Source organism: Balaenoptera musculus, chromosome 15 (genome assembly GCF_009873245.2).
Source record: "Balaenoptera musculus isolate JJ_BM4_2016_0621 chromosome 15, mBalMus1.pri.v3, whole genome shotgun sequence".
In the NCBI taxonomy this organism is placed as follows: domain Eukaryota; kingdom Metazoa; phylum Chordata; class Mammalia; order Artiodactyla; family Balaenopteridae; genus Balaenoptera; species Balaenoptera musculus.
In genome coordinates this window covers 23,567,813-23,584,036 of record NC_045799.1, presented here as the reverse complement: position 1 = coordinate 23,584,036, position 16,224 = coordinate 23,567,813, and the positions used below count along the sequence as shown (strand labels likewise).

Below are 16,224 nucleotides of genomic sequence, written 5' to 3'. Positions count from 1 at the left end.
GGAACTAAGATCCCACACGATATGTGGTGAGGCCAAAAACAAAAAAAGTGATATCTGTTTTTTTCTTACAAGTTTGAATAGCTGCCAAGGGTAAATTTAAAATATAAAATATATTCTCATCAAAACTGTGGAACTACAGAGTTAGCTCATTTGTTGTTCCCTTATGATGTAGAATGCAAAGCCAGTCCTATCTATCAATCCAGACAGCTACACCAGACTTAATTTCTGTGGCAAAAACTCTACCTTTATTTACTTCAAATAAATGTATTAGTACTCGTTCCCAGTAGACAGCCTTCTTACATCTTCTAATTTTAAGGTATGAAATAAGACAATAGATTGATATCTTCCCAGATGAAGTAAGGCACTTCCCCCTTCAGTGGTTATAAGTGGGTTTCACTTTCAAGATCTGAGCATGCTGGAATTGTCCCTGTGCCTAACTAGAGCCTAGACCTGTGCCGTCCGATATGGTAGCTGCTAGCCACCTGTGGTTATTGAGCACTTGAAATGTGGCTACTCTGAATTGAGATGGGCTGTAACTTGTAAAATACACAAGGGAGGGAATTCCCTGGTGGTCCAGTGGTTAGGACTCTGCACTTTTAGCACCGAGGGTTCAATGCCTGGTCGGGGAGTTAAGATGCTGCTAGCCGTGCAGCGTGGCCAAAACAAAACAAAAAACCACACTGGTTTTCAAATAGTACAAAACAAAACAAACAAACACCCAGGAATGTAAAATATCTCAATAATTTAAAAACATTGACTACATGTTGGAATGATGTTTTGGATGTATTGGGTTAAATAAAATATATTCTTAAAATTAATTTCACTTTTTTAAACTTCTTAAAGTGACAACTAAAAATTGAAAATTACCTATGTGGCTTCCATTTATGGCTCTCATATGTCTACTGGACAGCACTGGCCTCATTGGCTTTCTCAGTAGGGTTCCAAGAGAGAATTAAGCTCTAATGCCCAAGGCATCTGTGACCTCTAATGAATTGACTTCTGCAAATTGAGAGTGATACTAGAATGATAAACCACTCTTGGGAGAATTGAGAAAATTACCTTTGTGTTCTGTTTTCAAATGAGGAACCCTAATTGAGAAAGTCCGGAGGTTTTAAACCTCTGGGCAGTGTACCGTGTTAAGATGTGGGATATAATAAGCAGGCCTTTTTGTTAAGTGTAGGATTTCACACCAGATAGGATCAATTTAATAGAGAACTGGAGTTTTCCAAGCTTACTGTTAACACTTCCCCAGTCAGAATTTTCTGAAGCAGGATCTGGGAATGCTAATTGTTAACAACCTTCCCAGATAATTCTTACTGTAATAAGAGTTTGGGAAACACTGAAGTTCTGTATAGTCAGCCCCAGTTTGTATGTGGCATCAAAGTGAAGAAGGTTTGCCAGTATCTAATATATAGTTCAAATCCCCTTTAAAAATTGCTTGGATAAGTTCATTGACACGGTGGAGTCTTGAGCTCTCTAGATCGTACAGACCTTATTGGAACAGGATCTGAGCTGTTTGGGGAAGGTTGTTTGTGTTTAATTTGGAATGTGTGTGATCTCCAAGTTCCCACCCTTGGAACAAAATAATGTCGGCCCATTGAGAAGACTGAACACAGGAAGAGCCAAAGAGTTCAGCATTCTCATCAGGTTTGCCTCCTCAGAGCTCAGCCCTGTCTCCTTTGGCCATTTGACATGGCAGGTCTGAAGCTGCTGGTCTTAGACGAGTCTTTTCTCTCCCTTCCCCCTTCCCCTCCCATTTCCTTCCCTTCCTCCCTCTTCTTTCTCCTGGCTGCTTCTTTATCTCATTCCAACCTTCATCAGACCCCCAGCCCTACCTTTGCCTCAAGCTTCCCAATTTCTTTCCTTTTCTTTCTTTTTTTTTTTTTTAAATTAATTAATTAATTTTTGGCGGCATTGGGTCTTCGTTGCTGCGCACAGGCTTTCTCTAGTTGAAACGAGCAGGGGCTACTCTTCATTGCAGTGTGTGGGCTTCTCATTGTGGTGGCTTCTCTTGTTGCAGAGCACGGGGTCTAGGTGTGTGGACTTCAGTAGTTGTGGCATGCGGGCTCTAGAGCACAGGCTCAGTAGTTGTGGCGCACGGGCTTAGTTGCTCTGCAGCATGTGGGATCTTCCCGGACCAGGGCTTGAACCCATGTCCCCTGCATTGGCAGGCGGAGTCTTAACCACTGTGCCACCAGGGAAGTCCCCCACTATTTCTTTTCTTTTGTTTTCTTTCTTTTGCCTGCCTTTTGGATTCTCACCTTTCCTCATGGGGGAGAACTTCTTAAGTGTTAGGTTTAAAAATAAAGAGTGAGGGACTTCCCTGGTGGCGCAGTGGTTAAGAATCAGCCTGCCAATACAGGGGACATGGGTTCGATTCCTGGTCCGGGAAGATCCCACATGCCACAGAGCAACTAAGCCCGTGCACCATAACTACTGAGTCTGTGCTCTAGAGCCCGCGAGCCACAACTACTGAGCCCATGCACCACAACTACTGAAGCCTGCGTGCCTAGAGCCCCTGCTCCACAACAAGAGAAGCCACTGTAATGAGAAGCCTGCACACCGCAATGAAGAGTAGCCCCCACTGGCTGTAACTAGAGAAAGCCCGCGCGTAGCAACGAAGACCCAACGCAGCCAAAAATAAATAAATAAATAAATTAACTTTTAAAAATAATTAAAAAAATAAAAATAAAGAGTGAATACTATCTAAGGGTTTAGCTTCTGCACTGCTAAATTATGTCAGGGCTGGATTTTCCAGTGTTAAGCAGCCTTGCCTGGCACTGACTATCATATGGCATAGTCTCCTGAGATTTTTCTGGAATTGTTTTTAAGAGGTTGTAAATGTTGACATTCTTTTTGGTCCTTCAAAATTAGGACCATTGCCAAGCTAACCAATTTAGTAAGTAGAGGTTGAAAATAATAATCAAACCATAGTCCCAGGGTACACATTTTAAGAATTAGCCTGCCTGGTGGATTTCCTGAGTATTGTATAAGCCAAATTTTGATAAGAAGATTTGATTGTGATAAAAATGACTTTTCTGTTGCCTTTGTACCCTCATATTTTAAAGCAGTCACGTTGGGGTATTTAAAGAGAGGGTTTCAGGAGATAAATATATGAATAGAGCTGGGTCATAGGAGAAACCAAAAAGATTCAGGAGGTCAGTCTGCAGGGTGTCTGCGTCTCCTAAAAGGAAGTAATATCTCACCCATTTCACTTTTTTTTTCCCTTTTGGCTTAAGTAAGAATTCCCTTTGAGGGCCTATTTATCATGCAAGGATGTGTGTGGATGTTTATATATATGCTTTATTTACATATAATATGAGGATTGGTCACTAAGAAACTACATACATTTATTGGTGTGGTTTTATATACATTATAGCTGTGGATTCAAACTCTCAAACTTTGCAACCAATAACATTGGAATTGAGAAGACGGAAGATATCAAAAGGAAGTGAAGTCCCATTAAAGCGTCCTCGGCTTGACAAAAATTCATGTGAGTCTTCAGTTTGTGTATGTGTGGCTAGAACTTGACATCCATTGGGTTAATTCCCCTGTGTCCATCTTGTCCCCTATTCCTTATAGGCGCTGATGCTTGTCCTTGATCACAGGGGCTAGTGTGAGTGGGATGTGGTTGGATCAGAGGAGTTCTGCTAGAGGAAAAATAAATCTCAAAGCACAAGCTGTGTTAATGTTGGGGTCAGTAGTGTTGTCTCTATACCCATAAACTACATCTGATGTGAATTCCACTGGAAATTTAATGGCTTAGGAAGGGATGGATTTCATATGCTGAGTGAAACTTTAAAAATACTATCTATTGATTTTACTGTATAGTACAGAGAACTATATTCAATATCTTATAATAACCTATAGTGGAAAAGAATCTGAAAAAGAATATATATACATATGTACACACATACATATGTACATATATATATGTACATACCTGAAACTGTCACTTTGCTGTACACCTGAAACTATCACAACATTGTAAACCAACTACACTTCCATTAAAAAAATACTATTTATTGATTTTTTTTAAAAGTACCCTGTTGGCTCCAGAAAAGTTTTGTGATGGCTCTAAGGCTCTGTAAACTCACTGACTTGGGAGGTTAGTGTGCAGACTTTTATGTTGGAAAGCCCCAAAATAAAACTTGTCAAGATTGGGACATGACCTTGGCACATATGATGATGAATCCTTAAATTAGGGAAATTATATCCTGGCAGAAGGACTGTGCCTTTACTTAAAACTATAAACCAGGATAGGGTATTTCCTTTCATCATTGATCTAATATTCCAGAAGTCTCTGGTTGAAGCCCTTATAGAGGCAGCCAGTCCAGAAATCTGTAGTAGCAGAATTATTTCTTCAGGTCTCTTGACTACAACTCTCTTAATGGTTTATAGCCCAGGAAAAGTCAAAAAACTACTCGGAAAACACTGACAAAGACTTATCAAGGAGACGGTCCTCCAGGCTGTCCACTAATGGGACCCACGAGATCCTAGATCCTGACTTGGTTGTATCAGATTTGGTTGATACGGTTACTACTGATCCTTTGCAAAACACATCATCTGGTACCAAGGAGTCTGAAGAAGGTAAGTCAGAGTCTGTTCTGGAATGGTCTTGCCAGCATGCTCCCTGTCTAGTGAGAACCAGTCTAAATCTGTCATTGTGTACTGCCTTATACAAGTTTTAGATGGTCTTGAAATCAAGTTATTGAATTGGCTGCAGTGTTTCTTACATTCTTCACTGAAGATTTAATAGACAAACTTTTGTTTGCATTTGTGATTGGTTTTGCTTATATATGTCTGAATGTTGGGTTGGAGGTACAGTGCTTGAAGAGCCCTGTTCCTGTCTCTGTCTTTCTGATGCCATCTCACTCCAGTCCCTCTGCCTTTTTGTTAATATTTCCAGCAGATCCTCCCTTCACTTTAGCTTTTTATTAGCCTTCTTCTTTGATACGCTCACAGCCCTGGCTATGTGTGCTGGAACCTGTGAATGTATTCTTGTATGCCATGAAATGAATGGTTTCCTCTAAAAGACCCTGGCTTTATCAGTTTTTTTTAAAATTTATTTATTAATTAATTTATTTTTGGCTGCATTGGGTTTTTGTTGCTGCCCGTGGGCTTTCTCTAGTTGTGGCGAGTGGGGGCTACTCTTCATTGAGGCGCACAGGCTTCTCATTGCCATGGCTTCTCGTTGCGGAGCACAGGCTCTAGGAGCACGGGCTTCAGTAGTTGTGGCTTGCGGGCTCTAAGAGCGCAGGCTCAGTAGTTGTGGCTCACGGGCTGTAGAGTGCAGGCTCAGTAGTTGTGGCCCATGGGCTTAGTGGTTCCATGGCATGTGGGATCTTCCCAGACCAGGGCTCGAACCTGTGTCCCCTGCATTGGCAGGCGGATTCTTTTTTTTTTTTTTTTTTTTTTTTTAATTTTATTTATTTATTTATTTATGACTGTGTTGGGTCTTCATTTCTCTGCGAGGGCTTTCTCTAGTTGCGGCAAGTGGGGGCTACTCTTCATCGCGGTGCGCGGGCCTCTCACTATCGCAGCCTCTCTTGTTGCGGAGCACTGGCTCCAGACTCGCAGGCTCAGCAATGTGGCTCACGGGCCCAGTCGCTTCGCGGCATGTGGGATCTTCCCAGACCAGGGCTCGAACCCGTGTCCCCTGCATTGGCAGGCGGATTCTTAACCACTGCACCACCAGGGAAGCCCCTTTATCAGTCTTTTGTGGGACTTTTGGTTCTCAGATTATGTACATGTATATGTTCCCCAATCTTTCTTTTTTTCTTCTAGGTCAGTTGAAATCTCCTTTGGAAGCTGGCCAGGTCTCATCTGCAGTAACTTGCCACTCCATTGGGGATGGGCTGGGGCCTGCAGGCTTGGAGTTGAACTGCAAGTCAATGGGAGAAAACACTATGAAAACGGAACCGGCTTCTCCCCTTGCTGAGTTACAAGAGATTTCTACGGTGGCAGGTTCATATTTAGAGTTAACATCCTCTTCTTATACTTTTGCTTCTCCTTTGATTGTGAACTAAAAAAAATGGATTTTCCTAATGATTTTTTTCACCTTTTATTAATAATATTTTCTTATTTTAATGCTATATACATTTTTAAAATGCTGTATACATGTCATTTCTGATATTGTAATTTGGGTTTCCTCTCTTTTCTTGATTAGTATAGCTAAGGATTTATCGATTATTGTCGATAATTTCAAAGAACCAATATTTTACTTTAGTTTTCTCTATTTGTTTTTTTTTTTAATGTCATTGGTTTCTGTTTTGATCTTTATTGTTTTCTTCCTTTAAATGTTTCTAGCAACATAGGTCATTAATTTTAGATTTTTCTTCTTTTCCAATATGAGCATTTAAAGTTATAAAATTTCCCACTAAGCACTGCTTTAGCTACATCCTACGAATTTTGGTATGTTGTATTTTCATTTTCATTCAATTCAAAATATCTATGATTTATTTGTTGACTATGGGTTACTTAGAAGTGTGTTGTTTCATTTCCAAGTATTGGTTTGTTTGTTTTTGTTTTTAAATTGATTAATTTTTGGTTGCATCGTGTCTTCATTGCTGCGCACGGGCTTTCTCAAGTTTCGGCGAGCGGGGGCTACTCTTTGTTGCTGTGCGTGGGCCTCTCATTGCGGCGGCTTCTCTTGTTGTGGAGCACGGGCTCTAGGTGCGTGGGCTTCAGTAGCTGTGGCTTGTGGGGTCTAGAGTGCAGGCTCAGTAGTTGTGGTGCATGGGCTTAATGGTTACACGGCATGTGGGATCTTCCTGGACCAGGGCTCAAACCAGTGTGCCCTGCATTGGCAGGCGGATTCTTAACCACTGTGCCACCAGGGAAGTATTTTATAGATACCTTATTGTTACCATTTATAATGTAATTCCATTATAGTCAAAGAACATACTCTGCAGGATTTCAATCTTTTTTGTTTTTTTTTTGTTTGTTTTTGGCTGTGCCGTGCGGCATGCGGGATGTTCCCGACCAGGGATTGAACCTGGGCTGCGGCAGTGAAAGTCTGGAATCCTAACCACTAGGCCACCAGGGAACTCCTGAGTTGTCCCCTTTGTAATGTGAAATATAACTCTGGCTTTGGTGATAGTCTTTTACTTGAAGTGTACTTTGTCTGATATTACTCCAGCTTTCAAAAAAGGTACTCCAGCTTTCTTTTGCTTTCTGTATGCATGGTATATCTATTTCTATCACTTTTCTTTCAATATAACTATGTCTTTAAGTTCAAAGTGTGTCTTTTATAGATAGATAGTTGGGTTTGGATTTTAACTGCAGTGTTTAGTTTAGTTACATTAAATGAAATTATTGATATGGTGCTTTTAAGTCTACCATTTTGCTTTTTGTTTTCTGTTTATCCTATGTTTTGTTCTTTTTCTTCTTTCTTGTTTTTTCAGGTCAATTGAATTTTTTAAAATCCCATTTTAATTCATCTATTAGCTTTTAGCTGTACTTCTTAGCATTTGTTTTAGAGGTTACTCTAGGCATTATGATGTATATATATATATATATATATATATATATATATATATATATATATATATATCCTTTTCATGGTTGATTTAGAGTTAATGTTGAACCACCTTATGTAAAATGTTGTATAATCCATTAACACCCCCTTTTTATGCTCTAGTTATGACATGAATTGTATCTATATGTGCTGTAAAGTCCACAATGTAGTATTATAATTTTTGCTCTAAACAATTATGTATTTTAAAGAATAATACAAAAGAGATAGTGCTTTACACACGTATTTACTATCTCCAGTGTTCTTCATTTCTTCTTCTTCCTCTTTTTTTTTTCTGTAGTGCAGATTTCCTGGTGACATTCTTTTGGTTTTTGTTTATTTGAACGTAACTTTATTTAATTTTCATTCTTAAAGGATATTTTCACTGGGTATAGAATTGTGGGTTTACAGTTTTTTCCTTTAAGTACTTTAAAGATGTTATTCATGGTCCGCTATTGCTTCTGAAAGGAAGTTAGTAATCATTCATATTGTTGTTTCCCTGGTTGTAATGTGTTTTCTTTCTGGCTGCTTTCAAGATTTTCTTCTTTATCTTTGGGTTTTCTTTCTGTCTGCTTTCAAGATTTTTTTCTTTATCTTTGGTTTTTAGCAGTTTAACTATGATGTATTTAAATTTGTTTTAGTTTTATATTAACCTGCTTGAGATTCACTGAGCTTGAATATGAAAATTGGTTTATTTCATCAAATTTATGTTAGACCTTTAGATACTGTCCCACAGGTCACTGGGACTCTGTTTTCTTTTTTGTTTTCATTTAGTTTTCCCCCCTCATTTTCAGACTGAAAACTTTTTGATCTGTTTTCAGATTCTTCTCTCAACTCCAATATGCTTTTAAGCCCATCCAGTGAATTTTTTATTTCTAGTACTCGTAGGTTCTACAATGTCCCTTTTATCTCCCTAGATTCTCTGCTGAGATTTTCAGTCTGTTTATTCATTATGAGCATAGTTTATTATTTTATTTTATTTTAATTAATTTATTTTTAAAATTTATTTTTGGCTGCATTGGGTCTTCATTGCTGCACGTGGACTAGCTCTAGTTGTGGCAAGTGGGGTCTACTCTTCGTTGTGGCGTGCGGGCTTCTCACTGCAGTGGCTTCTCTTGTTGTGGAGCATGGGCTCTAGGCGCGCGAGCTTCAGTAGTTGTGGCTCGTGGGCTCTAGAGCGCAGGCCTCAGAGGTTGTGGCGCATAGGCTTAGTTGCTCCACGGTATGTGGGATCTTCCTGGACCAGGGCTTGAACCTGTGCCCCTGAATTGGCAGGCGGATTCTTAACCACTGCGCCACCAGGAAGCCCATGAACATAGTTTTAATTGGTGCCGTCTACCAGTATCTAGATTATCCTGACGTTAATCCCCATTGATTGACTTTTCTCTATAGGTGACACTTTCCCTTTTCTTTATATGTCTAATGTTTTGGACTATATCCTGTGCATTGTGAGTGGTAAGTTGTAGTTTGGATTATGTTATGTTCCTCTGAAGAATAATGATTTCTTTGTTTTAAAGGGCAATTCATTTGGCTGAACTCAAACTCCAAGTTCTTTTCCTCTGCAACGGGCAGTGTCTGAAACCTCCGTTCAGTCTTTGAGCCTTAGTTGGTCTTCTTGAAACTGTACGTTCAGAGATCAGCCATAGATTTACACAGAATTTAAATGCATTAAGTGAGGCCACCCTTTTGTGGCTCTCTTCTTTCTAGGATTTTACCCCTCACTTTCTAGCTGTTGTAGTTGCCCTGAACTTTGTCTTCTGTTTCTTTAGCCAGTAAGACTAAAGGGTTTTAGCTACACAGTGCTACTTACTGGAGCCTGCCTTTAGGTGAAAAGCCTCGAAAAATGGGAAACTCACCTAGCGCCCTTCTCTTATTCCAAGTATCCGACTCCTGTTTCTGCCTCTCTTTGTTGCTCTTCAGTGCCTTTAGATATTTGTTTTTTTATAGTTTTTCCCCAGAGTTTATAATGGTTGTAAGCAAAAGGGTTGTTTCTACATGAGGTCTTGTACCATTACTGAAAGAGAAAACTCTACCTTATGATAATAGACACACAGTTTAGGAAGTTGTACATATCCATGGCTACACAGAGGGATTTTTTTCTCTGAAGTAGTGATTGCTTGTTGCATTAATAGCTATTTGGATGTTACTGGTAATTCAAACTCTTAGTTTTGGTAATGTTATGTTTGTGATAAATGGTCCCTTTTGATGGATATTTAGATTATTTCTGAGCAATAAGAAAGTATTTCAAACAATAATGTAGTGGTAATCCTTGAACATTTATTTTTGACTGCTTGGTGAATAGACCTATAGGATACGTTTTGTAAGTGTGATTGCTGGATTCATCAGAATGCAAGTTTTAAATTGCATCAACAGATCACCCTTCAAAAAGACCATTCCACTTTATATAATGACCAAGAGTATGGTAGAGTATGTTTTCCCTACATTCTTGCTATCTATGGATACTATTCATCGTTTGAATTTTCTTTAATTTATGTTAACATTAGAAACAAGGTTTTACTTTTTAAGTTGTATTTTTTAAAGTGAGGTTTAGCAGTTTTTCATATGTTTATTGAATATTTTTATTTATTTTTGTGAATTATCTTTTCATATTCTTTGCCCACTTCCCCTAGGATTATTTGTTTTTATTATTGATTTGCCAAGTGTCCTTTGTATATTATTATTATTATTATTATGAGTCAATTAACTTAATTTTGGCTATGTTGGGTCTTTGTTGCTGCACGTGGGCTTTCTCTAGTTGTGGCGAGTGGGGGCCACTCTCCATTGTCGTGCACAGGCTTCTCATTGCGGTGGCTTCTCTTGTTGTGGAGTGGGGCCTTAGGCACGCAGACCTCAGTAGTTGTGGCATGCGGGCTCAGTAGTTGTGGCACACGGGCTTAGTTGCTCCGCGGCATGTGGGATCTTCCCGGACCAGGGCTCGAACCCATGTCCCCTGTATTGGCAGGCGGATTCTTAACCACTGCACCACTAGGGAAGTCCCATACATTGGTGTCATTTTTATTTATTGTATTTCATAATACTGAAATCAAAAAATTTAAATCTACATTCTTTTTTCCTCAGTATTTAAAAAATATAGTTATGATCATAGTATGTGTATAATCAGTATTATTACATATGCATTTTCCCATATTATAAACTCCATATTAAAATCATTTTAATTATAATATAATATAAGTCACCCTTTAAAAATCTTGATAAGATCAAAATATGTCTTCTACCCATGGCTCATGTTCCAAGGTTTGATCAACATTCATCTTTAAAAATTTGTTTATTTTGTAAAGTTTGACTTATCATTAATTGAAAGAGGTAGAATAGGGGAGAAGGGAATTAGTATAGGTAAATTCTGGTGTTTCCTAAATACCCATGAAGGCTGAAGGGCTTGTAGGATAGCCCTCTTGTGGACTCAGCTATATTCTGAACTAAGGCAGATTTAATGGGGGGAAGACATGGCCTTATTGGAGAATTTAGCCAGAAACAAGTTATGGAATCAAAACTCATGAGATTCTGTTGATGACTTGGTTCTGGACCTGGGAAGTGTTCCTTTGGTAAACCTGGGTGGTCTGTAACTTTCTTCCTTCACTTGTGTGGAGAGGATAGGCCCTGTAGTTCCCAGAGCAGAGCTTCCTGGGTATGTATGAGCCCAGAGGAAGAATGAAGAAACTTGTGGAGATTTGTGGGTCACGCATTGTTCGTGGAGATTTGTGGGTCATGCATTGTTCCTGGAGAAGAATGTGCAAACAAGCTTTTAGTGAGAGACTCAGGGAAATAGTGGAGGTTAAATGAAATTGTCTTCCTGTAGTTAGGGCCTGAAAGGGGAGAAGAGATGCTGCACACATGGATGTGGAAGCTCTGGTTGTGTATCTTGTTTTGCTCAGTTCAGTTAGAGTGTCCTGTTGACCTGCTGAGTAACGGGCGCTGTGCTAATAAGCATCAGTGGTGGAAGATCAGTCAGACTTAGTGCCTGCCTGGGAGGCATGACGTTTAAGCTGAATCTTTTTTTTTTTTAAAGAGTAAAATAGAGAGAAAGTCTTTTTATTTATTTATTTATTTATTTATGGCTGTGTTGGGTCTTCGCTTCTGTGCGAGGGCTTTCTCCAGCTGTGGCAAGTGGGGGCCACTCTTCATCGCGGTGCGCGGGCCTCTCACTGTCGTGGCCTCTCTTGTTGTGGAGCACAGGCTCCAGACGCGCAGGCTCAGCAATTGTGGCTCACGGGCCTAGTTGCTCCGCGGCATGTGGGATCTTCCCAGACCAGGGCTCGAACCCGTGTCCCCTGCATTAGCAGGCAGATTCTCAACCACTGCGCCACCAGGGAAGCCCCTAAGCTGAATCTTGATGGATATATAGCACTGTCCCATGAATAACACATGAGGCTTAGGTATTCCAGTAGATGAAACTATATGAATAGAGGATGTAGCACATCTCTTATTAGGCTATTTGAAATGGAGAGAAGGTAGTCAGTTGAATATTTAGTGATTCTGTATTTTGACACTACCTACTTGTGACTTTATTTAATATAAGCTGTCATGAAATCTATACACTTATATACTCATTTGTGTTTTATTAAATATATAAATTAGATTTATATTTAGTATTAAATGTAAGGTTTGAAATTCTTTGCCTTTCTTCTGGAAAGGCAAATTTCAAACATTAAGAGTAATTTAAATTTTGTCCAGTGGTTAGGGCTCAGCGCTTTCACTGCTGTGGCCTGGGTTCGATCCCTGTTTGGGGAACTAAGATCCTGTAAGCTGTGCGCGTGGCAAAAAAAAAAAAAAAAAAAGGTAATTTAAATTATAAATAGAAAATTTTACAGTGTTAAAATGTTAATGACATTTAAATATTTTTTTTAATAAGAGTTTTATACTGTAAAGACTATGTGTCTACAGAATTGCATACTTCTGTTTGGATAATTTCAATTTAGATTGGAGGGGCAGATTTTCTTCTTTTTTTTTTTTAAATAAATTTATTTATTTATTTATTTATTTATTTATTTTTGGCTCTGTTGGGTCTTCGTTGCTGTGTGCGGGCTTTCTCTAGTTGCGGTGAGCAGGGGCTACTCTTCGTTGCGGTGCTCGGGCTTCTCATTGCGGTGGCTTCTCTTGCTGCGGAGCACGGGCTCTAGGTGCTCGGACTTCAGTAGTTGTAGCATGGGGGCTCAGTAGTTGTGGCGCACAGGCTTAGTTGCTCCGCGGCATGTGGGATCTTCCCAGACCAGGGATCGAACCCTTGTCCCCTGCATTGGCAGGCAGATTCTTAACCACTGCACCACCACGAGGTCCCCTTCTTTTTCTTCTGCTTCTTTTTTTTTTGGTCTTGATCAGATTCTGTGTAGTTAACATAAATTCAGTGGCAGAGCAGTTCTTTGAAAATAGTAAACTGAAAGTACTCAAGTATCATTCCTGACTCATCCCTGGTGCCTTTATGTTGGTCTTCTGTTCCACTGGGTCCAGAGTGTTATGCCTCAGCCATGTGAGCTTGTGGATACAAGGGCTCTCTCCTTTCTTGCTGAGCCTCCTCTCAGTGGCAGGGCTCCTCTCCTCAGCCTACTTTCTCTCCTGTGGGGGAAATTACTAGACTTGATGGGCAAATTTGGTGGAAATTTCATCTCAAAATTTAGTAGTCCATGTTTTGGCATGGATAACTCTCTATGACAGCCATGCCCCTTAACTCAGCAGACTAAGCTCTTCATTTTGCTGTCTTAAGGGTGGTGTTACATTAGACATCACTTGAAATTGGAAATGAATTATTCCTATGCTACTAGGAAATATGCTGAGCCGATGAGATGAGTGAGAGGACTAGGTCAGCGGCTAAATCCCAGTGCTTGTTTTAAAGTTTTCACACACATACAGTTTCTGTCTCATGTCAGTTAATTTAGCTGCATCTCTGGTTTGTGGAGAAGATGGAAATAAGGTAAAGTGAGGGTGGCACAGGTGTCTTGGGAAAGATGATGGGAAGATTTCTTGTTGTCTTGCTTCTTTATGTTGCACATAGGATTTTCTGGGGAATAATTTTGAAACCACTGCAACTAACTGAAGCACTTGCCCATTTTCCAAGAGAGTGTATAGTAATGGTAATGGTCCAATTACCTGGATCTTGAGCTATGAGGAGGAAAAGCAGCATGGATCTCATTGCTGTTCTCTTTTGGAGTAGGCTCTAAGCTATTTGCTTTCATGACTTAAGTGCCAGAGGGGAATGCAGTTGAAATTGTTCTACTTGGGTAAGCATTTGTTTATTCTGTAAAACAGAAATTAGAATAGATGCCCTTAGAAGTTGCGATCTCAGATTAGTCTCTAAATCTGGGCCCAGCCTATTTGGTCATTCACAGATAACCAGGGCTGTTGGAAAATGGGCTGCCGTCCATTCATTCATTTCAGTCAGGGAATATTTAACAAGTACCTACTAAGTGCCAGACTCTCTTCTAAGCTGTGTCATTTGTGAATGTTCTACATGAACCATAGAATGAACAAGAGAGAAGACCCAATAGAAGTACAGGCTTATTCAGCTAATTTTTTTTTTTTTTAAACTAAATACCTGTTAGAAATGGGATACTACCACAAGGTGTAGTGTCCCATTGTTATGTTGTCAGTTATAAAATGAATAGGAAGTTATTTGTCACTGAATTATTAAACGTTTATGGATGATTGACTTGTAAATTAACCAGGTTAGTTTCAGTGTAATGCCTATAATAGTTCTTGCAAATGATTTATTTTTAAATTAACATGGTCCGGTTTAGTGTAATGCTTATAATAGTTTAGGTTTCAGACACTTGTGTTCTTCCATGTTTTCTTGAGTAGGAGAGTCACTGACCTATAGCCATTGTAGTTTGGGGAGTTGGGAGTGTCTTTGGTCTGTCATCAGACATATAGTGGTGGAACATTGGCTGAGAATTCATTGTTCTGGGGGTTAGATAAATGAATGAGACATCTGGTCAATGTCCTTGTAGGTCTTTCTGTCCAGAGGAATGAATAAGACTGCAGGTACCTGCATTACAAGAGAGACAGTTAAGGTGGTGTCATGAGAAATACTTAAAACTATGGGAGAGAAAACTGACAGTGATAATGTGTGCCTGCCACATGGAAGTTGAACTCAGGATTAGCTTGTTGAGCCCTTACTATATGCCTGGGAGCTCTGCTGTCAGTGAATGGGGCACTCTTGGTCTTAGTGTTCATTAAATGCTCTTTTTATCTGACTATGCAGAGAGGTGATATTTAGGTTGGTGGTTTGGGGGCAGGGGTGGAAGAATATGGAACTTGCACAGGGCCTTGACGGATGAGTGTCACTTAGGTATTTGGAGATGGAGGCAGAGCAGTATCAACAGCATAATCATAGGATGTTTTCTGAGACTATTAAGTGTGCTTTCTGACTTAATTGCAGGCTTCCTGAAGTGGGTTAAGGCTGAGCAGGTAAGTTGCTGCCAAACTGAGGTCAGTTGCTTTGAGTTGCTTTTTTGTTTATGGAGCTGTTGGAAATGCTTCGTTTGCAGGATAGGAAGATAGCCGTCAAATGTTCACTTGGATCTCTGTTGGTAAGGTTGCTTTCCTCCTACTTAGCTGTTCTGTGGCCTTAAGGCATTTTGAAGTATTTTTTTATGAATTGTTTGACAATAAGTTGCAGACTTTTACCCCTGAATATTTTGATGTATATTTCCTAAAAAATGAGGACATTCTCTTATGTTACCACAATTATCAAAATCAGGACCTTATTCAAACTCCACCAGGGATTTCATTGGCACCTTTTACCTCATTTATGGAAGTGATCTTGTCTTCATTCAGCACTTTCTTTTTTGGAAAGTTGCTTTTTTATATTCATAAATTTGTAGAGAAATCTAGAAAAGTACAAGAACAATGAAACTAACATTCATGTTTCCCACCACCCAGAACTGTTGGTATCTGGTCATGAGTGAGTGCCTCAGGTACTTACTCTGGTCCGCAGTGGCCCTGCTTCTTCTGGCCACCTGTAACCTCTCCAGTTTCATCTTTCCTCAGTCTCTCTCGTTCCTGCTGTCTCTGCTCCAGCCATAGGCCTTCTTGCTATCCTGCAAGCACAGCAGGTACACTCTCACCTCTGGGCTTTCATTTAGAACACTTATTATTATTATTTTTTTTATACTTTCTTGGCCGTGCCGTTGCAGCATGTGGGATCTTAGTTCCCCGACCAGGGACTGAACCTGCGCCCCTTGCATTGGAAGCGCAGAGTCTTAACCACTGGACCACCAGGGACATCCCTCAGCACACTTGTATTGAATACCTTTTATTCCCAGCCAGAGCAAATGGATCCATTGGAAAACTTATTTCATCAGTCAGTTAGTGGGTAACATTTATCATCAGATCATTCATTCAGCAATTGCTTGAGCATTTCTTAGGTACCAAAACTTTGGAGGGGGGTGAGAGGAAAGCTGGAATCGTTTATGAAAACACAGAAAGATGAATAAGTTACCTCCTTGACCTCAGAGAGACACTTACTTATAAGAATGGATTGTTCTGGGGCTTCTCTGGTGGTGCAGTGGTTAAGAATCCACCTGCCAACACAGGAAACACGGGTTCGAGCCCTGGTCTGGGAAGATCCCACATGCCGTGGAACAACTAAGCCCGTGTGCCACAATTACTGAGGCTGCGCTCCTAGAGCCAACGAGCCACAACTACGGAGCCCAAGTGCCATAAATACTGAAGCCTGCGTGCCTAGAGCCTGTGCT

General features: G+C 40.0%; 1 protein-coding gene across 6 annotated transcripts in view; it reads left to right on the top strand.

The window, feature by feature from the left end:
• PHF20 (PHD finger protein 20) overlaps positions 1-16,224 on the top strand; it is a 138,386-nt gene that overhangs the window by 61,994 nt on the left and 60,168 nt on the right. For all 6 annotated transcript variants that reach the window (XM_036824328.1, XM_036824327.1, XM_036824323.1 and 3 more), the window contains 3 exons: positions 3,380-3,493; positions 4,402-4,590; positions 5,788-5,967. In XM_036824328.1, coding sequence (XP_036680223.1) covers positions 3,380-3,493; positions 4,402-4,590; positions 5,788-5,967 — 483 coding nt within the window. The remainder of the gene's footprint in view (positions 1-3,379; positions 3,494-4,401; positions 4,591-5,787; positions 5,968-16,224) is intronic.